The sequence below is a fragment of the Cucurbita pepo genome, chromosome 16, assembly GCF_057944985.1.
Source record: "Cucurbita pepo subsp. pepo isolate OVF chromosome 16, ASM5794498v1, whole genome shotgun sequence".
NCBI classification, from domain to species: domain Eukaryota; kingdom Viridiplantae; phylum Streptophyta; class Magnoliopsida; order Cucurbitales; family Cucurbitaceae; genus Cucurbita; species Cucurbita pepo.
Genome location: NC_141813.1, coordinates 12,379,242 through 12,400,808, shown reverse-complemented (window position 1 = coordinate 12,400,808; position 21,567 = coordinate 12,379,242). Strand labels below are relative to the sequence as shown.

The 21,567-nt window shown below is 37.7% G+C and overlaps 5 protein-coding genes across 15 annotated transcripts; 1 reads left to right on the top strand and 4 right to left on the bottom strand.

The window, feature by feature from the left end:
- Window positions 1-234: 234 nt before the first annotated feature.
- Window positions 235-3,506, bottom strand: LOC111776812 (Tetratricopeptide repeat (TPR)-like superfamily protein). The gene is made up of 2 exons (XM_023656191.2): window positions 3,072-3,506; window positions 235-2,568 (listed from the first exon to the last, which is right to left on the bottom strand). Exons 1-2 carry the CDS (start codon window positions 3,399-3,401, stop codon window positions 1,315-1,317), a joined length of 1,584 nt encoding a protein of 527 aa, XP_023511959.1. The 5' UTR covers window positions 3,402-3,506; the 3' UTR covers window positions 235-1,314.
- Window positions 3,507-3,820: 314 nt separating this feature from the next.
- On the bottom strand, window positions 3,821-7,772 carry LOC111776827 (putative serine/threonine-protein kinase PBL9). Of its 2 annotated transcripts, none has more exons than XM_023656208.2 (7): window positions 7,099-7,772; window positions 6,887-6,980; window positions 6,070-6,425; window positions 5,779-5,914; window positions 5,555-5,697; window positions 4,689-4,812; window positions 3,821-4,473 (listed from the first exon to the last, which is right to left on the bottom strand). In XM_023656208.2, exons 2-7 carry the CDS (start codon window positions 6,936-6,938, stop codon window positions 4,037-4,039), a joined length of 1,248 nt encoding a protein of 415 aa, XP_023511976.1. In that variant the 5' UTR covers window positions 6,939-6,980; window positions 7,099-7,772; the 3' UTR covers window positions 3,821-4,036. The 2 variants fall into 2 exon arrangements, with proteins under 2 accessions (XP_023511976.1, XP_023511977.1); XM_023656209.2 differs by having other exon boundaries at window positions 6,070-6,404; window positions 7,099-7,770.
- Window positions 7,773-8,419: 647 nt separating this feature from the next.
- On the bottom strand, window positions 8,420-11,395 carry LOC111776843 (triosephosphate isomerase, cytosolic). The gene is made up of 9 exons (XM_023656231.2): window positions 11,183-11,395; window positions 10,719-10,794; window positions 10,497-10,620; window positions 10,147-10,231; window positions 9,893-10,025; window positions 9,641-9,735; window positions 9,485-9,563; window positions 8,753-8,835; window positions 8,420-8,647 (listed from the first exon to the last, which is right to left on the bottom strand). Exons 1-9 carry the CDS (start codon window positions 11,219-11,221, stop codon window positions 8,597-8,599), a joined length of 765 nt encoding a protein of 254 aa, XP_023511999.1. The 5' UTR covers window positions 11,222-11,395; the 3' UTR covers window positions 8,420-8,596.
- Window positions 11,396-11,808: 413 nt separating this feature from the next.
- On the top strand, window positions 11,809-14,818 carry CXIP4 (CAX interacting protein 4). Of its 2 annotated transcripts, none has more exons than XM_023656221.2 (3): window positions 11,809-11,968; window positions 13,224-14,262; window positions 14,496-14,818. In XM_023656221.2, the coding sequence occupies exon 2, from the start codon at window positions 13,278-13,280 to the stop codon at window positions 14,232-14,234; it is 957 nt and encodes a 318-aa protein (XP_023511989.2). In that variant the 5' UTR covers window positions 11,809-11,968; window positions 13,224-13,277; the 3' UTR covers window positions 14,235-14,262; window positions 14,496-14,818. The 2 variants fall into 2 exon arrangements, with proteins under 2 accessions (XP_023511989.2, XP_023511990.2); XM_023656222.2 differs by having other exon boundaries at window positions 11,813-11,968; window positions 13,257-14,262.
- Window positions 14,819-14,964: 146 nt separating this feature from the next.
- Window positions 14,965-19,997, bottom strand: LOC111776795 (uncharacterized). 9 transcript variants are annotated; one of them, XM_087118586.1, is made up of 7 exons: window positions 19,697-19,997; window positions 19,157-19,401; window positions 18,793-18,873; window positions 18,012-18,377; window positions 17,831-17,916; window positions 16,076-17,735; window positions 14,965-15,845 (listed from the first exon to the last, which is right to left on the bottom strand). In XM_087118586.1, exons 4-7 carry the CDS (start codon window positions 18,163-18,165, stop codon window positions 15,178-15,180), a joined length of 2,568 nt encoding a protein of 855 aa, XP_086974712.1. In that variant the 5' UTR covers window positions 18,166-18,377; window positions 18,793-18,873; window positions 19,157-19,401; window positions 19,697-19,997; the 3' UTR covers window positions 14,965-15,177. The 9 variants fall into 9 exon arrangements, with proteins under 9 accessions (XP_086974712.1, XP_086974713.1, XP_086974714.1 ...); XM_087118587.1 differs by having other exon boundaries at window positions 19,157-19,261; XM_087118588.1 differs by lacking the exon at window positions 19,697-19,997 and having other exon boundaries at window positions 18,012-18,194; window positions 18,281-18,377; window positions 19,157-19,664.
- Between the last annotated feature and the right edge of the window lie 1,570 nt (window positions 19,998-21,567).

Genomic DNA, 21,567 nt, shown 5'->3' with positions numbered 1-21,567 from the left:
TTTTTGGGCCGCTGATTGGTGTTGTGTTTATCGGCCACCAGTTTTGAATTAAGCCAATTTCCCGATCTTGTTTCCTCTTCAGGATCTGTCTTTGGATTTGGCATAAATCCGTATCAGGAATGCCATGTGAATTAAAAGTTTTGTTCTGTTCTAAAAAGGATTCTAAAAACAAAAAAGAAAAAACAAAAAAGAAAAAGAAAAAAACTTTAACACAGAAAAAAAGTGTTATTTAATTCCTAAACGTTTAAAAATATCTTAATTGTATATATCTAATAAATCAATGACTTATAAAATTCTTATCAAATAATTGGCTCTTTCCTGAACCAAGTAGAGGAAATAATGTCACGAGAAGGACGACAATGTCTGCTTATTCATCCTTTTACTCTTCTTCACACACTCATATATATCATACCCTTCCTATAAACGTGAAGACAACAAAAGAGCTGAATAAAAAAGTCTGTGCAATAGCAAATAATTCTGTACTTGTCTTCGTTGTTTTCTTTCTTGTGATTGTTGGTAAATGCTTCGCCTTGTACTTCATTTTGTGGTCTCGTGGCTTCCTGGGGCTTAAATATGATGATCCAATAATGGGGGGTTGGGATTCTTCATTTTGGATGTGATGATTTGAAAAAATGCAGAAGAAGACATAGGAGAATGTTAGAAACCACGAACCTCTATAATGGTATGATATTGTCCACTTTGAGCATAAACTCTCATGATTTTGCTTTTGGTTTCCCAAAAGGTCTCATACCAATTAAGATAGTGTTCCTTACTTGTAAACCCGTGATCTTACTCTTAATTAGTCAATGTGGGACTACTCTTAATAATCCTCGAACACATGAGAGGGTATGCTTTGTGTGCAGTGAAAAGGGGAGTCCTTGTTTCTTCTCAGGGTTTGTGAAATCCAGAAACCAAACACTCAAAATCATGGACAGGATTATAATGTCCAAAATTTCCCCCCATTCCATCAAAGTTGATGACAACTTACTTTTGAGATTTGACTTCTCTCTTGGACTTGAGAAGTCTGCATTGTGGGCGGCGTGGCTACTCGTGAGTTAACCAACCATGTCAGCCAAGTGGCCACGAGGTACCCACAGCTTATCTGCTAGGAAGAAGACTGCCGACGCCTGACAGGGTGAATCTAGCAATATATTATCCATGGGTGTCTGATACATCGGACTAATCTCAACATCCAACCATAATTGTCAAAGAAACTCATAGAATATCAAAAATTAAGTAGGTGGCCACCATGAGATCAACTTCTTGATCAAAGAAACACCGTTGAAATTGTATAAATGGTTCAAACTTTTTTTTTTAGCTTTGAAACTGCTCAGTAAGTTTGATCAAACTGTAGGTTTCAGAGTCAGGCCTAGCTCCTCCTATGATCATCCTCCTCAAAAGATTTGGATTATGAATCTTGGCCTTCACGTAAGCCCTTAACAAAGTGTTGTAAACGAATGTGTACCTTGTATACTTCGCTTCCTTGAGTTCCTCGAATAACTTTTCAGTATTTTCAACGTCTCCCCTCTCTGCCAAAATTTCAATCATTGAAAGAGTGGTTTCCAACCATGGAGTTGACATTCTAATTCTCCTGCTGCTGCTTCTTATATTTGATCCAAGATCTAGTGTTTTCATGCCTTCCTCCACCAAGCCAGCTTTCAAGCAGCCTAAAGCCAGGTTTCGAAAGGTTATGGCGTTTGGTTCGCACCCATTTGCTTCAATTTCCCTAAAGAATTCTGTTGCCTTTTTAATCAAACCGTGTTTGCAATACACAGATAAAATAGAATTGAGTTGATCTGTGGCCTTAATTCCTCTTTTGGTTTTCATCTCTAACCAGAGCTCTTCTGCTCGGCTTAGTAAACCAATTTTACCAAATGCTTCAATAGCTAGTATAAAACTTTTAGATGGGATGTGTGGCAATCCTTGTACGGTACCCCAAGTCCTCTCTAGCTCTTTCTCCTTCTTCAAATAGCCATACAAGATGATTAGGACATCATAGGTCGACCAATTACTCCCAGCTATAGATTTTTCGATAGCCTCGGTGTAGGCTTCAGCTACAGTATACAACTTTGCCACGGCGTGTGCAGTAGCTACTATGCAGTAAGACACCTCATTTGGTTCAACATTAGCTCGTTTCATATCACCAAATACCTTCATCAACCCTTCAATATTGTGTTCATTGGCTTCTATTTTCATAAGAATGTTATATGTAGAAACATGTAAAGGCACTTTATCAGCCTTCATCTGAGTAAGAATTTTTGGGATAAGTTTCCGACGACGGGGAGACGAGTGGAGTATAATGAGGCGGTTAAAAACTAAGTGTGATATGCGATGGGAAACTTCCCTCATTTTTCTCATGTAAGCCAGTGAAAGTCTAATAGCTCCCTTGTCTAAACATGCAATCACAAGATTGTTGAAGAGCAACTCTCCTTGAAATTCCACAGGGATGTTAGAAAAGAGCTTCTCACCTTGTGATATGCCATGGTGTTTGATTGTAAATTCCAGCAAATAGGAGTAGTCCAATTCATTTATCCGATATGGTTTCTCCCTGATCACCCACTCCATAACCTGCCAAGAACAGAAGACAAATCCAAATTAACAAAAGGAGCCCTGTTAACAGAAGATGAATCTTATATTATAAAGCAGGCCTGGAATACTACATCATAGTGACTCTACTATAAGTAAAATGAACTAAAAGCACACAGCATTACACTAAGAAATAGAGTAATCAAGAAAAAAACAATGTTCTCTTCTAGGCATTATGCAGTGATGAAATCTAATGGAAAGTTAAGAAAATACAATCTTCGGCTTAACATCCCCATAGTCTTTACTCATGTGCAACTTTCATGATCTGTGGAGAAGATATTGCATCCAAATCCATCATTTCTGAAACTTTCAGCTTCTTAATGATTTAAGCAAATACTTGAAACTGCTATTTTTCAAGTTCTTCTCTGGATTACATTCTTAAAAGATATCAGCCAACTCAACTGTGATGCAGATTAAAATTCACAACATCTAAGAATAACAGCAAACGAAAATGGAGCTTTAAAGAGGGAGATGGATATAGCAACCTCAAGCGCGTGTTTGTTCCTTTCGAGCTTCCTGAGGCGATTGATAGCATGAAAAATATCGCCACGATGAATAGGAAAGCCATCGCCCATCCAGCTCCTGAAGGCATACCCAACCGTTTCTCCCTTCGGTATTCTCTCAATTCTCAATGATAAGCACTTGGATCCCTCCAATTCCGACTCTAAAACTTTCCCCGATGAGTTATCGGAGATTTGAGTGCAAAGAAAGTTGAATCGAAAGGGGACTGTATTGACCGCCGAAGAAGTGCTAGAAACTGTTCGACGAAATGCTTGAATGAGCCTATACCCCGAGAGGAACGCCCCCAATCGCATACTTGACTGAAAAAAAAAAAAAAAAAAAAGTGGAAGCAAGAAGAAGAAACTGAGACGCGGGTAACAAATTTGCGCCGAAAAGCTCGAGGTTCAGTATAATGTGCCAATTGAGGTTTTATTTATATAAGCAAATATTTAAATATTTAGTAAAATTTATATTTATAAATCTTATCCCATTATAATAATTTATTACTAAAATAATAATATATCTTAAATTTTAATTTCATTTTTATTTATTAATGAGTAGTAAAAATCGAATATAATAATAATAAATTAATTTTCATTTATTAATGAGCAGTAAAAATGAAATATAATAATAATAAATTGTAAAATAGTAAGAAATAAAGAAAATAAAAAAAAATCAGAGTCTACTATTAGATATATAACAGATTCTATAACAGTCCAAACCAACGGCTAACGGGCAGATATTATCTGTTTTGATCTGTTAATCACTGTCGGCCTCAGTGTTTTAAAATACATTTAGAGAGATTTCTACCCCTTATAAAAAAATGCTACGTTTTCCTTCCAACTAATGTGGAATCTCACAAATTTCAAACGGACCGTTCCTTCTACGTAGCAAGAGAAATATACGCCAAGTTTCTAACATTAGTTGTAAAACCATCACCTGCATCTGCTTATGAGTAATCAGGGGAAATGGGTGGTGGCCAAGGACGGGCTCGTGCACTACGAAGAGTATTGGCATCGTCAGCGCTATGCCTACGAGCCATGCGGTTTCGGGTCGAAGTTCTGTTGCTGTTAATGGATGTGGCATCTTGTAGCTGTTCTAATTCTATTACAACCTCGTTCATGCTCGGTCTAGACTTGGGGTCAATGGACAGGCATTGCAGTGTCAAACTAGATAGCTTATAGGCTGCATCCAATGAATATTGGCCTTCGAGACGGTCGTCAATTATTCGAACACTCTTCCGTTCGTTTGCAAGGTAGGGTCTTGCCCATTCGATGAGATTGTGTTCTCTAAATGGTCGATTCTTGTCAATAGCTCTTCTTCCTGATAACATTTCGAGTAGAATGACCCCGAAACTATAAACATCACTTGATGTGGTTGCCTGACCTATAGCAAGTGAAAAGACAAAGTGGTCGACGTGAGACAGTGTAAACGTTGTTCTGTTACAACGAACTACGTTGACTCGACAAGTTTTTACAAAGTAGACTTAAGTTTCTCGGATTAGTAACGCAAAAAAACGATGTTATTTATCAGGAGAAAGAATGCAGAATCAAGGATACTTGACAGCAACGAGCACGCTTTCGGGTTGTGTTGAATATTACCTGTAGTAAGATATTCTGGAGCTGCATATGAGGTACTCAGTAATCCTGGTAGAGACATTGCTCGTACCGCCTGTTTCTCCGGTGTCTTTGAAAACCCGAGATCAGAGAGTTTGGCATTGTAGTCCTGAACATAAAAGAAATGACGTTCATGGCTTGACGCCGGATCTTTCTAACGAGTAAACTGTTAGAAATCACAACGCTCCATAATGGTATGATATTGTCCACTGAGCATAAGCTCTCGTGGCTTTACTTTTGGTTTCCCCAAACGGCCTCATACCAGTGGAGATGTATTCCTTACTTATAAACTCATGATCATCCTCTTAATTAGTAAAGGTGGGCCTCCCACCCTACAATCCTCAACCATCCTCCCCTCGAACAAAGTACACCATAGAGCCTCTCCTAAGGCCTATGGAGCCCTCGAACAGACTTTCCTTAATCGAGACTCGACCCCTTCTCAGGAGCCCTCGATCAAAGTACACCCTTTGTTCAACAAGTGAATCACTTTTGACTACACTTTCGAGGCTCACAACTTCTTTGTTCGACACTTGAGGATTCTATAAGCATGACTAAGTTAAGGGTACGACTCTGATACCATGTTAGAAATCACGACCCTCTACAATGGTACGACACTGTCCATTTTGAGCATAAGCTCTCATGGCTTTACTTTTGGTTTCCCGGAAAGACCTCATATCAATGGAGATGTATTCCTTACTTATAAACCTATGATCATCCCCTTAATTAGCCAATACAGGACTCCCTCCCAACAATCCTCTACGTAACTAGCGGAGTTAGATCCTAGATCCCAGTCCATGAAGCCATTTTTATCAAAGGTACACAATAAAGCTTTATTTGGACAAATGACTTACAGAATCAAGCAAAATGATTGAAGTCCTCAAGTCACGGAAGATCACTTTTCTTTCATCACTGTGGAGGAAGGCCAGCCCTTTGGCAGCACCCAGTGCAACCTTCAAGCGGAGAGCCCAAGAAAGAGGTTGAAAATATGAGCCCCCTGCAATTACAACTTCAGTATCAAACACTTAATATTTCATAATGTTCTTATGAGTTGCATCAAAGGATATAGAAAACTCACGAAGGAACAGATGATTATCCAAACTTCCTCGAGGCATAAGTTCCGACACGATGAGCTGTTGCTCGTCTTCCAAGCAATAGCCAATCAATTTCACAAGGTGAGAATGAACAAGTTGGCCAAGGAAGTTCACTTCAGCCTAATTGATAAAAGAAGCCATGACATGAGTGGATCTATGCAGCATAGAATCACAAACTTGTTTAACAAATAAGTCATGTTAGTGCACAGGTTCTAATCCTAGAAGATGGTTAAATATGAGACAACCCTGCAGCTAATCTCAAAGAGAGAACTCACAAACCAATCTCCGCGACCTCGAAAACTATTTCGGTGAAGCCTTTTGACTGCGATACCCAATCCGGTTCCAGGCTTGGTAGCAGTAAATGAATGCTCATCAATCCAGCCTTTGAAAACTGAACCAGAAGCAGGTACTCCCAGGACACTATCAGGACAGAAGTTCCTTGTTGCCTCTTTGAGCTCTGCCAAAGAGAAGCTCTTCAAATTGGAGGACTGCGAGATTTCACCCTCGCTCCGAGGAACTGGCAGCGCTGAAGCCAACGAGATCTTGCTACTTGCACTACCATTATCGTTTATGTTACTGCTATCATTATCATCTTTCGAATTTTTCACCCCTGCACAAACAAATGCATGCCCTGTAATGAAATAATAGCCATTCACTCGACTCCAAATCCTCATGAGTACACATGCTCGGTTGAGACTACTTTAGTTCAATTAATGTAACAGCCCAAGCACACCGCTAGCAGATATTGTCTTTTTTGGGTTTTCCCTTTCGTGCTTCATTAAAACGTGTCTACAAGGGAGAAGTTTCCACACCCTTATAAAGAGTGTTTCGTTCTCCTCCCCTACCGATATGAGATCTAACAATTACAAATACTAAAGCCTTGAATAAAAGAAAGAACTCGTGCACATTGTATGATCAATATCGACACAAGTTTATACGTTATACCAACAAACTGAACCATATAAAGGACAATATTCCCAACAAGTTCAGTAAATTAATAAGAAATCTAAAAGAACTTTGAAATGACAACCAGAAAGCCTAAAAGCTTCCACCACACTGTTTCATTAGCAAATAAAGTGAGCCTTGTAGTACCTGTATTATCATCGTTTTCTGATATAGATTTGGCACTAAAGCAGATACCCATCAGAATTAAGTCAAAGACACTCCCACCTTCAGAACTTTCATGCTGATACCACCAAAAAGGGGAAGAACAAGATAATAAGCATCAAATCAATATTCCATCAATGAAATCAAGCACATTCACAGCAAACCCATATGAACAAAGATGAACAATCTAAACTAACCACTTTTCATTGTATCAGCAACCAACGTAAGAAAAGGCAACTAGTTAGATCCTCGTTCCAAAGCACTGTTTCCTTAGGGCAATCTTCAGCAGAAGATTTAACTGATAAGAAATAAGCAAACCCCTAAAGTTCCTGCTAAAATTTCCCTGTTCATTTGGCTAAAATATAGAGATGGAGAAGGGTTGGACAGCCCCCAGCGGACAGGAAGGTAGGAAGTTTCGTGTTAATGGCGAGTATATTGGTCCCCTTTTTCTGTCATTTCACAAAGAGGATAGGGCCCCGAAAGGCTCCCGCTGCAGTCTGAGAGGCGTCCGATTTCATCGTCTTCAATGAATCACAATGGTGAAAAACAAGATTGCTGACGGCAAATCGGCACCGAATGATAAACATGAAAGCAAATTGGATGGGTAAGGGATTGGATAGGCGTTACTCTTTTGACTTTTCTATCATTGGATTGAACTCGAAGAAATACCTCGATCATGGGAGCTTGTTTTCAAGCCCATGGTCCACGCGGGAGTCCCAATCAAGCGCCCGAAAGCCTCCCATTTCAATGGAGCTGGAGCGGAGGAATCCAGAATTAAAGGGACCGCTCTTTCTCGGCGGCTCAAGAGCCCCCTCGCCGGCGAGCGAGCGAGCCGCCGCTCGACCGAGTAAGGTCAAATGGCGGTAGCAAATCTGTTGACTTAACTTGAAGACAAATTTAACAATAATTTTCCGTACAACTTTTTCGGGCTTCCATCATTTTTGTAAATAAATATTTTAATGATTTTAATTCGAATAAATGTCGGCTTATATTATTTTTATTATATACCTAAATTTGAACTTTATAGTAAAAAAAAAAAAATATATATATATATATTAGTAATTAGTATAAAAAATTAATTAGTGTACGGTTGTTTAAGGAAAGTGACCTCAGCAGACAGCTGTTTAAGGAAATGTCTAATCACAAATTAATAATAATGCTACGGTTAATTGCTGTGATTATTTTAATTAATTGTCATAATAATGAAGTATTTTCTTAAATATATTTTACTCATCTAAATTAAAAATTCAGTGGTAATCAAAATTAAATTAAAATATTAAAACCAAATTATATTATTGTTTCCAATTTGAAAATTGTTGCTAAAATAGTGTCACAAATTGTGAAATTGATGTGTGATTTGTGGTCACCCAAGCAATTCTACCAAAATAAAAATAAATTATGAATTTAATTTATTAAATTCGTAAAATTTTAAATTTTAGGTCCAATGGATTTATAATTATAATAGATACGAAATTCAAATTTATATTTATCTATCTCAGTCTAATCCTAAACGAAGTATTGACCTCAACCGTGCCGAATTTATGTTAAAAAGCATAAAAAAGAAGAGAATACAAAGTGATTATTATACAACAGCATTGGGTCTCAAACTTTATTGCTCAAGCAAACAACGATTCCCGCAACATACCCGGTTATCTAAAGGAAGATTGAACTATCTCATTCTCGTTCTCGAGCGATTCATGCAGATTTCTTCACTGTGGCAGAGTTGATGATGTCAACAAACTCGGGCTAGTTCAAGAAAAAAAATAAAGATGAGTCGGTAATTGAAGTCGAATTAAGTTCACTACACCAAACAAGTGAAAAAAAAATGATATGATATGAGAACAGTTCAACCTTAACCGAAGCTCCTCCAACCAAAAATCCATCCAAGTCAGGTTGTGCTGCCAGTTCTTTGCAGTTTGCACCATTTACAGAACCTAGAAGACAAATTAATAACGTAGACAGGTTAGCTCCACACCAAATTAAGATTTTTATTTGGTTGTTTTCTAAAATTTAGAACCCTCCCTCGGATTGCTTTTGGCTATATCATGCTTCGGAGGGTTCGAGCTCGATTGCAACGGCTTTCCTAATCAGTATGCTTGAATTTATAGTTTTGACCAACTCAACAAAGTAGAGAAAAATAATGCATAGTGTCACGATCGTACTTTCAAGGGTTTGAGCTCAATTGCAAAGGCTTTCCTAACCCGTATGCTTGAATTTACAGTTTTGACCAACTCAACAAAGTAGAGGAAAATAATGCATAGTGTCACGGTCGTACTTTCAAGGGGTTCGAGCTTGATTGCAAAGGCTTTCCTAAGCAGTAGGCTTGAATTTACAGTTTTGACCACCTCAACGAAGTATAGGTAAAGAATGCAGTGTCACGGTTGTACTTTCAAGGGTTTGAGCTCGATTGCAAAGGCTTTCCTAACAAGTATGCTTGAATTTACAGTTTTGACCACCTCAACAAAGTAAAGGAAAAGAATGCATAGTGTGATGAATCGTGCTTTCTTCATAGTGCTTTCTTCATAGTTAGGTTGTGACACATAGCATACATGCAGACGTTTTTTATAGGAGCAAAGTGGTTACCTCCATATATAATTCTAATCGACTCAGCAACTTCAGCACCAACATTGTTGTGAAACCATTTCCTCAATTCAGAATGGACCTTTGAAAGAGCCACAGTGAGTTGTTAATTGACCGAAATCGAAGAGACGTTTACGAATGTTTGAGAAGAAAGCTTACTTCCTGAGCCTGTGTAGGGGTTGCAACTTTCCCTGTTCCGATAGCCCAAACTGGCTCGTAAGCCAAGACGACATTGTCCCAATGAGAAATCTTATCTGCCACGTAACAGACACGGTCATCCATTTTGTACAAAAACAATGGAGTGTAATATTAAAAGCCTCACAGCACGCACACGAGCATACAATCGAGCTCTAAGTTCCTGAAAGTTGCAAGAATTTTCTTTCAATGTCAGAGCTGAGAAAGTAGAAGTACCTGCAATTGCTTTAGTTTGTGCTGCAACAACGTCCAATGTTGATCCTGATTCTCGCTGCTCAAGAGTCTCCCCAACACAAGCAATGACTTTAATGCCTTGAGAAAGTGCATATGCAACTTTATCTCCTACAAACTGAATACAAACGGATGAGGGAATAGACTTTGAATCAGTGATATTTGTTGATGGTGAAATTAATCTTTTTCCTCGGAAAGTTCGGGATAAGGTCACGAGTTTCCGTTCTAGCAGGGGTTACCTCGTTGGATTCGTTCAAAAGAAGCCTTCTTTCAGAATGCCCAATAATAACCCAAGGAATCCCCAAATTGACGAGCATCTCAGCACTGCAGGCAAAAGGATATCAAATTCAAATGAATTGCATGAAGCACACTTAATTCTTAAGAGTTCAGAGAAATATTTCTTCAAATAAAAAAGAAAAAGGCCCAGAAAATCAAGACAAAAGATTGCATTCGTCAGTTTCTGTTGAGACTAACTCAGAAAATTTTGGACAAAGAACAAAGTTATGACAAATGAATAAAGATATTATCAACTAGCCACGGCACGCACGTTCCTGTTCGATATACCGAACGCATAAGCTGAAAATCATACCTAATTTCTCCTGTAAAAGCACCACCCCTACGAACCCAACAGTTCTGTGCTGCAACTTGAATATCAGACCTCAGCAAACTCTTAACCAGCGAAAGAAACACAAAAGGTGGACTCACAACAACTTCTGCAAAGGAGAATAACATATACAGACCAAATCAATCACTGGAAGAGCTTCGTAGAACACTGATACAACTGAAAACTAAACAGGATTTCCATACGTACCCACAACATCTTCTGAAGGAATTTCAGCTTGATTCAACGTGCTCACAATTTTCTTCGTCTCCTCGTTTGTTCCATTCTGTAGAATTTTCATTCGATGAACAAGATAATTAGTTCAATCAAGCAAGTCCAGTGCTCCCAAACTCCAATTCCAAAGTTACACATACTCTTATCACTTAAACACATCGAAGACGATTGAAAATTACATATAGCACACTCCGATCGGGAAAATCACAGGATCTTCGAAGTCAGTACATCGAAAAATCAAGTGAGAAAAGTGTGTTTGGAAGTTCCTCACAGTTCGCAATCAAAACCCAAAAAATTCAAACCAAATAGCTAGAAATCAATATAAAAAACAGATTCAGCATCTAATAGATCGTACGATGAACGGCGGAACATCAAAAACATGGAGACAAAATAGAAAGAAAATAAACAAAAGAATTTTAAATAAGAACTAAGCAGCATACGCATTTCCAGTTGCCTCCGACGAAGAACTTCCTGGCCATTTCTCTTTCCCTTTTCCCTTTTCCTGAGAATCCTTGAATCAGAGAATTCGATAACAACGAAAAAAAGGAGCGCAGAATCAAAGAACTTGAGCGGAGATGGAGCGGTTCACGCTTCAAGGATGACAAAAAACTACGATTATTTTTTTATTTAAAAATCATAATATAATTTTTATGGAATACTTTAATTAAAAAAAAATGTGTAATGCTTTTATCCCATGCTCCAAATAACACGAAATTCTACATATATATATATATATATATATATATATATATATATATATATATATATATATATATATATATATATATATATATATATATATATATATATAATACACACACGCCTTACCGCAGCCCAGCCCATTAAGAAGCTTACCGCTGAGTTATTTGGAAAAAGAAAGGCCCAAATCTCGCTTTCAGGCCCAGCCCAATAGCCCAAATATCAACTTCCAAAATTCCCAGCCCATTTAGAAAACTTGACGTCAAAGGCCCAGCCCAATTACCCAATTCGGCCCATTTAGAAAACTTGCCGCCAAACGGAAAGTATTTATTTCCTTTTTTTTTTTAATCTATAAAAAGTGAATAAATCACAGAAGAGGTATTTTCTTTTATCCTCTTCGAAAGTACCGGCGCCAACTCACGAAACCCTTACTCGAAAGGCTCTTCGTCTCTATCTTTCTCCGACGTCCGATCTCGAATTGGAACTAGGGCATAATTTGGGAATTTTGTTCCGTCTGCAAGCTACAGGTATGTTCATCGAGTACAGCTATTTTTGTTTAATTTAAGGGAATTTTGTTTTTCCCCTCTTGTTTGCCTTTCTTTGGACGATTATTCTCAATAGAACGGAATAGAGAAACTCTAGGTTAATCGCTTTGGGGGGAGGAAAAATAAACGTAGAAGACTAATCTGAAAATTCTTTTTTTCTGGTTCAAGATTATGAAATCGTGAAATAGGCTGCTGTGGAATTAAGCAGCGATAAGTTATATTCTTGTTGTGGTAATTTAGGGGGAAATTTCTAGGGTTATTGACAGTATCTCTACTGTGACCCACGAGAACCTTCGCGGCAACATTTAATCTCCTTTTCGACGAGCTCTGACGTTGACCCACACTTCAATTGTCTTCAAATCGAGTTGGCCACTGTCCATTAAGTTTAGATCTGCAAGTTTGGACGGTTTTGATCACCGACCCGCGAAGATCAGAGTCCTTTTGGTGAGGTTCAATGAGTATTAACGGGAAACCTTTTGAACTGGATTAAAGTAAAGAATCTTAGGTCGATCGTTAACCTGTGGAAGCTTTATGCGTGTAGTTTTGGAGTAGTTAGGACTGATCCATTAAGGTTTATGGTCTATATTGTGTAGAATATCCTTCTTGAATGCTCTTAATTTAGGTTAAGGCTTTCAAACTGAGTTCTAGCATCATCCATTAAGGCTTCCCAAGTAAACGACCACCATGGGTTGATTTATAATATTTGTGTTACGTTGACTCGTTATTGAGCATAATAAGCATGTTCTGCTGATTTTTTGCTTGTGGTGGTTGGAGGTTGGGGCACGGCTCCTCTTGTAGTAGGGGCTGCTGAGTATTTGCATATACTCGCTCTCCCTGTCCCCCACCCGCACCCACCTGTTTTGGCAGGTGATTAAGGTCTCTATGGGCTTGGTGAGCCGTGATGAATGAGAGATCTATAGCTTGTTGGTTTCGTTTTTGTAGTTGGATTTAGATTTGTGCACTTGCAATCCTTAGATCATTTGTTTATTACTGTCTCAATGGCCAAGCTGGAGTTTAGTATTGGTGTTATTAGACTTCTTTTATAGTTTCAGTTGTTCATGGGGGTTAAATTTTTTTTTATTGGTTTCCTTTATTTGAATCTGGTTCTACTTCAGATAGGGTTTAGTTTTTGGTTTTTGGTTGGAAACTTTGTTTTGTTATTGTAGATTTTAGTTTGGTTTAAATAATGTTCTTGTTGTACTTGAGTTTTGTAATTCCTTTTTTGTCCTCCTTACAGGCCTTTTACGTCATAGTAATTTCTTTTTTCAAGTGTTGATCCCCAAGCTTCAAGATGCCAGCCACAGCTGGAAGAGTTCGCATGCCTGCGAACAATAGGGTACACAGTAGTGCTGCCCTACAGACGCATGGTATATGGCAAAGTGCAATTGGGTATGATCCATATGCACCAAACAAGGATGATAACAAGAGTTCTGCACAACAAAACACAGCTAGCTCTGAGCCAGAAGCAGAGAATGCATATGCTAGCTTTCAGGGTCTTCTTGCACTTGCTCGCATAACTGGTTCCAATGCCAATGAGGTTCGTGGTGCTTGCAAGAGGTGTGGACGTGTTGGACACCTTAGTTTCCAGTGCAGGAATTTTTTGAGTGTTAAGAATGATAAGGAGAAAGACCCAGAAGCTATCCAGGCTGATGTTATGTCAGAGCTGGATAAATTAAAAGGAAATATAGGTAAGGGAAATGGAAAAGGTGCAGTTGAGAGTGACGAGGAGAGTGAGGAGGAAGAGAGTGAAAGCTCTGACTCGGATGCTGATTCAGAGATTGAGAGGATTATTGCTGAAAGGGAAGGGAAAAGAACTAGTAAGAAAAGGTCACTGAAAAGAAAGGATGATTTGGTTGATGATGGATCAGGTTCTGATTCAAGAGAGAAAAAGAGGGGGAGGTCAAAAAGGAGGAGCAGAAGAAGAGAATCCAATGATTCAGATGACAGCAGAAGGAAGAGGAGAAAGGAGAAGCGCAGGAAAATAGACGATTCATCAGATGAGGGAGAAACAATCAAGCGACGTCATAGGAAGAGTAGAAAAGAGAAGAGAAGGAGGAGAAGCCATAGATATTCTGATGACTCGGATTCTGATACATCTGAGGAATCTCATCGAAGGCACAAACACAAGAGTCGGAAGGCTGCATCGCTAACTGATTCTGAAGATAGCAGCTCTGATGATACAAGGGGCCGAGCAAGGAAGCGCTCTGAGAAGAGAAGCAGGAAACATCGTTACGAGGAGGATGAGTAGTCCTATCTGGTCAAGTTATCAGGACCAAGTAACTTTCTTCAAACTTTTTCCCCGGCTAATCATGTTATATTTTTATGGAGAAAAAATAAGTAAACATGCAATGCAAACATGATGGATCCATTCTTTCCTTGATCTCTAATTAGATTATTAGATTTATACCGTAGTTTAGATTCGGACATTCGCGTAACTGTGTGATATAATACGATCACTTCTTCTGCTTTCCTAAAGCCATGGTTGAATGGATGTATTTTTTAATTGCAGGCCAAATGGTCTTCAGAATTGTTGGGAGATGAGATGGATATCGTGATCCTTTCTGGTAGCTATGGATTTACATAATAAACCCAGCCATGGTTGTCTCTGAAGTTTATTGTGGTATTGCATTCATGTAAACTGTATTTGTTGTGTGCCTTTTCATTCTGTATATTATGCTTATTTCCGAACCAGAGTGTGAAATGAATTATCGAAATATTGAATAGTCTGTTCGGGAGGCCGAAGGGAACGTATTTTCTTTCCAGACACGCATGACTCTATGTTAACATTTTCGAAGTTCTGAAATGGGATTTGGAATGAATTATTTTATGGTATTCAATGTCTCCTCATCTGATCTTACGATTAGCTATGTTTAGTTGACTTGATAATCCCAACTCATTGGTGTATTGCATAACACTATATAATTCAGTGAACTATGAACATGTTAAGTATAACAAGAATTTTGATTAGAGGTAGGGAAGAACCAAATGAGCCACAAAACTGCAGTGGTTGTTTGTATACATCCAAACAAGAAACTCCTAAGTACAGATAAACAGACGTATGTGTGTGATTGAAAATGCTAAGAATCTTATCTATTCCACCTACTTGGACCTGACAGAACAAGAACTTCTATGTACTGATTTGGAGATTGCCACTATACAGTATTATCAACAACATGATCTAACCAGGAATCCTAAAAACTTATTACTTCCTCTAAAAGCTCATCAAGAATCAAATCCTCCAACTCAAGCGCGTTGTACTCTATTTCAGTTTGGAGGTTCATCCAATCGTCACCTTTTCTTAAATCTCGCCCCACAACATCGTCTAATGACTGGTCTAGTTCTGGTCCCAAGCATAGGTACCAGGCAACTTTTTCTCGGACATCCTCGAGAAGATACTGCCCGAGTGGCATTGGTCGGATTTGGCTCCTCGAGGAGAAGTTTTTAAGGAAAGAAGTGAATGATTTTTCAAATACGTTGTGTGATGTCTCATAAACTAAATCATGCAAAAGCTGGTGATCAGAATCTTTGTCAACCTTCTCCCAATAGCATTCAAGTTTTTTGTAAAACTGGGCCTCCTCTCCCTCGAATATCGAAGAACTGAGCGGTCGGTCTATTGTATGACCACTTTCGATAAAGCTGGAGAGCTGTAGAATATACCTCATATAGTTGAAGTCAGCATTGTTGATTCTACCAAGTTCGGAATTCAGATAGAGATAGTTAGAAATCTTCTCAGCATCAATTATCTCATGATTGACAATGGTTTCAGATGCTGATAAAGCTTCTGCGCTCGCCTCCTTAGGTTGGTCATCAGAAGGTTCAAGCTCATTTGCAGCACCGCACCTACGATTTAATATGGAACCTGGCACAGTTTAACCAAAAACATGAGAGGATAAATCTTTGAAAGATATATAGCTAAAATATATTATCTAGCTAAATCCGTTTAATTCATCAGAGGAATATATCATGCTAAAGTTGTAGAAACAGAGCAAATACTGATGCATTAAGGCACGCTATATGTTTTAATGTAAGCTTCATAAAAGAGGATAGCACTATTGAGAAAAAAGACCATGAATAGCTTCCTATATTTACCTTCTGAGTCGGACAGCTTTGAAGTTTCATCATCTCGAAAACAAGTTTCACCGACTTGATCGACAGTCGGTGAAAGCTCACCGACTTGATCGACAGTGTCACTGACATCGACATCTTCAATTACACATTCACTACCCAATACTTGATGGTGTTCACCATCTGAAAAATCTAGGTGAGGTATTTTCTCCTCAAGCTTATCTGCCCAAGCAGCTCCCTCATCATTTTTTACCTCGTTTAAACTACCTGAATAATCAACAGGCATGTTATCATCACTTTTTTCTACCACACTCTGTGAATCACTATCCAATGGTTCAGATATCACTTCGTTTAATAGATGGGCTGGATTCTCATCTATTCGCATATTATTATCTGTACTCGAATGCACCACGCCTCTCTTTGGTTTTTCTGTGCGAGAAACAGCAGGAGAAGGGTCAGTAAATAATGTGCAAAAGAGATCTATATCAGGCAAAGAAAGATTCCTTCCATAGGATTTTCGACGCTTCTCTATATTCGGAATCGTTTCTTCACGTATCAGCCTTAAGCTTTGTGAGTCGAAGCACTTTGCCTCCCTTTCGGGCTGTTGAGAATATCTTTCCAGAGGAGCCTTTAATGAAGCAGTTCCTGTCTTGGTTTGAACTCCATCACTGAGATTATCATTCTCAGAATTGCCAGTCTCACTGTATCCTCTAATGCCTAAGCCATCATTGCTCGTGGCAGTTCCTAAACTTTCCTGCGCCTCTTCTCTGCTAAGGGGAAGTTCATGTCCAGAGGGATCCACGGTTTGGGTTGGTGTTCCTTTAGATGTTTTCTGGTTATTTCCCTTCTTCCTCTCCTTGAATGAATGCCTTATTTTCTGTTTAATAAAATTGAAACGCTTGACAACCAACTGATTCCACCCCCCATGCCTTAGTCCACGATTCGGGCCAAAGGAAGACGAGCTTGTTTGCGGTGTTATGTTAGAGCTTGAAGTACTATCAGAGTCACAAGGCATCACATCTTCATGAAAATTCTTAGGAGATTCAGATTCAACCAGCTTTGATGGTTGGGGAGAGCCAGACTTTCGTACTTTCGGAAAGGACTCGTTCTGCTTGTGTTGGAGTGAGCTAAGCTTTTTGTATCCTTTTCGTGCTAAACCAGGAGCAGGAAACGACCTTGATTTTGCTAGACTTGCAGAGGACTTCTTATTTTGCGGGGTTTGGAGAGTTTTCTTACTCTGTGCACCTTGTAACAATTCAGCAAATAGTTTTCGATTTGCCTTAAATATCTCTTGGATATGAACGTCTTCCTTAAATGAGTGACTCGAGATATTTCTGTCGATCTGTTTACTTTCTAAGGTTTTCCTTACTCCATTAGATTTCTCTGTAAAAGATGTCAACTGGGTATCAATCTTTCTCCGAGTAAAGTAGTTTTCAGAATCCATGGCATTCAGAGAATTACTCTTTATTCCTGGTGCACCTAATTCCATAGGACTTATATGTCGACAATAATACGACGAAGACTCTAAATGATGTATAGATTGCGTTCGACTCAAACTTCGTTTCGAATTCGAGTTTAATTTCCAGTATTTTTGGCTTTCTTCCTCTGATATCTCTTTACTTATCACTTCATTTACATACCCTTCTCCAGGTTTGCTGCCAATAGGACAACTCTCTGCAGTACACTGTTAGACATGATAAATCCAGAATTAACAAATCATACCTCACAATATCGTCCAGTTATATCAGATAATGCTAGCTAATGGTACCATGACCTTACCCATAAAGGCTTGTTTTCGTCGTTAATCTGTTCTGTCGCTTCAGCAACGTGGTGTCTGTTCATAGTTGATTTTGGACTTCCCTTACCTGCAGATGAGTTTTGATAAGAAATCAGATAACAAATCCACAAAAAACTTTGAAAATTTAGTAGCAAATCGTTTAAAGTTTGGCTTCAAACTTACTTTTTGAATGCCTTCTGTAAGGAAGCATCTTCTTAACATTATGCCAGGGATGGTAATCAATAGTATGGAATATGCTCCAGAAGCAGCCTGGAACGTTTCTGTTAAACTGTATATTGGAGTCCTGGCGCTTGATGTGCTTTTCCATTTTAAACATGATGAGAAGTCTTCCAAGCTCTCTACACACTAAGATTGAAAATAAGCTCAGCCTCTTTTGTTTGCTATCATCTTTTAAACTACCCCTTCAAAATCTACCCAAGATTTTATCTTACAAGAACTGAACAATCACAACTGAGCGAGCTACAAATTGAAGAACTGTGTGGAAGTTGAATTGAGAAAGAAAAGGGTCTATATTTCAACAGCGATGTTCTTCAAAAAAACAAGAACAAAAAAAACAGTCAGAATGTTAAAGAACAGACCCTTTCAACAAAACAGTAAAAGAAACATAAACAGAATTTTCAGTTCGCTTCAACGTTTAGAAACTCTCACAAGACAATAAATTGAGGCAGCTGACATGAGTTAAAGCCCCCTAGATATTTATTGCAGAATTTAAGAACAAAAGAGGAAAAGAAGAACAGTTTCAAAACCTTAAATAGCAATCATTCAATTTGAATCACTTCAAGAACGAGAAAAAGAACTACCACCCCCTTCTGGTATTTCGATTGAAATACCCATAAATGGTATTTATCGTAGAAATAATATTCTTGCTTATTTCGATGATCCTCAATACAGAATAAATAGTTCTGGAATTACTAAATATGGGACTATAGGGACGCATTCATACCAAGAAAGGAAAAAGGTGGGGTTTTCCTTCAGCAGCTAACGAAGTTTCACAGGCTATGGAAGGTTCAGAAGGCGGCGGCTCCTGGAGATTAGATAGAAAAATAAGAAACTTGCAGGTTTTTCCTTGCTCCAAAGTTATGTTTATGTAAAATAAACCAAAGGGTAGATGGATAGGAGGAGGAGAAAAGTAAAGGCGTTGAATATGGTGAAGAACTTGATTTGACTATGACCAAAAAAGAATGATTATTGCTTTATTCTTTAATATCACCAAAACATTTTGATGTGTGTTCATGAGTATCCATCAGAAATTTGATAAATATCAAAGAATCAAGATGCTCATATCATTTCAAGTAATGAATACTAACCGTGGATACCCACAGCACCCAAGATAGGTGAATCCTGGTCCACTTGGTCCCAGAACGAGTCTCCTTGCCTGGTCCAAACTCCATAACCTCGACCTCAGGGTAGGTCTTCATAAGATGAACACATGAGTTAGTTGACGGGTTCAAGACTTTACAGAGATTGATGGTTTGGTGGCGAAATTATTGAAACTCCAAAGACTGTTAGATTACGTGAAGATATGACCAATTCCACCTAAAATTAATGGTTCCTGTTCTCTCAAGCAGTTGAATAAAGAAATTAATTAGGGTTCATAGAACGGGGAGGTTAGATTCTTTCAAAATCGATCAAATAAACAGTACAAATATGATGTGATTGGAGATTTAAAATAATCCAACGATCAGCGGTTAGAACAAACTAGATAATACGCAACCACGTAACATACTAGGCTGATCCTTTTTCTTGAATTCATAACGAATGGAAAAGGTAGAAAATCGTCATGTTCTTCCTTTACACAGCCCCACTTTGATTATAGGTATAGGAAATTGACCTGCTAGAAGACTGACCTGTGAACTTCCAATTTCCGCGCCAAGTCGTCGAAACTGAAATGGGCTCCAAATCCAATCGCCTTTCGGTTCAACCAACTGAAATTTGTCTATATTTTGTCTACTTTTGGGGTTGGTTTTGGATTAGTTCGTCGTTTGTTTGGATATTCAAAGCCTAATCTGTAACCTTCGCCCTCCAAATTCTCCATCGGATTCTTGGTAACCAAACAACTGCGTGTTCTTCAATTCTTGTATAATGGGCTCTAACAAGAACCCTAGGGAGCTCCCGAATTAATCCATATATGCTCAATTCATTCAGGTTCGGACATAAACTTTAAATCTTATGTAATAAGCTCGAGGACTGAGTCATGGGCTTAGCTATCAAATGTTGGTCCGAGTAGGGGCAACAATGTCTTTCTTTCCGTAGGCTTCGGTTGAGCCGAACGTGGGCCTTCACTTTTTAGAATCGAACCAATGTAGCTCGGGTTAAGTAACGATAGTGAATTACAGAAGGTTACCACAAGGGACGTGTCCTTATATATTGTTTATTGTCCACAAAGCTCGACATCACCATCGACACCATTCTTTATCTAAGACATTTTAAAATTTTAAAAAATAATTCTAAATTTTTATTTGTATATTTTATTCTAAATTATCTAGAAGTTTATTCGATATTATTGTAAAAATAATAATAATAAATAATATTTTCTTCGTCCATGGACCATGGGCCTTATTTATGAGGATTGGGCCGGTAGAAAATGGATAATGGCCCAATCGGTTAAGAGGCTCAAAATTTGGGCCAACATGGGTTGAGTCTGAACAAGTTTAGGCCCATTTTCGGCCCAATGAAAAAAATGACGATTAAAATAGTAATTGATAATTAAATGATTACTATAAAAATGTAATGCCGATGAATTTTCCCTAATATTAAGAAATTAATTAAATTTTCAAAATTTTAGTTATTTTTGTAAAAATATTATACTAAAAAATCATAATAATAATAATAATAAAGCTTCCGACCCTTCAATATTTTGGTCGAATATATAATATAATTTAGATCAAGTATCTCATATTTAGTTACGGGGAGCGTTTTTACTTTTATAGGTGGCTAAGTGACTTCATAACCCGAGACAAAATCTAGATAACCCGTTGATCGTTAGGATCAACCATTGCACTATATTCACGTTGACAAAATATTATGCATTTTATTATTACATTAACTAGTAACACATACTCGAGTATTAGAACGAACATATCATAATCAAAACTATTTTATATACTATAAATACAATATGAGTTGAATTCAACCCAACTTTAAATAAATAAATAAAAACATAAACCCACCATTTCTCTTTCCCAAGTTTGGGTAGAATATTTGGTCATAAGATTTGACTAAAAATGATTCAAAATTTGGCAAGAGAAAGAAGCAAGTGAAATGACTATATTGCCCTTTAGTCACTAGTCAATTGGTCAAAACTTCTCGATTTGCCGTATATATATATATATATATATATATATATACACACACGTGTAACGCAGAGTCCGATTCACGATCGCTACTATTAACATTCATATCATTTTTTTAAAATGTTTTATATTTTAAAATAAATTACAAAACACAAAAACCCTAATTTAAATATATTTATAGAAAATTTTATAGGTAAGATTTAAACTTTTAAAATTGTTTAATAATTTTTTTCGTGCCTAAAAATTATTAAATTTATATTTAATATTTTTTTTTACTACTTAATATTTTTTAAAATTCGGACATACGATTTAAATTTATATTACAAATCAATTAATTAAAAAACATATATATCAAACCGTCACGAATTATTAAATACAAAATTAAAAATATTAAACTGGTAAAGTAAAGAAATTATATTAATTAT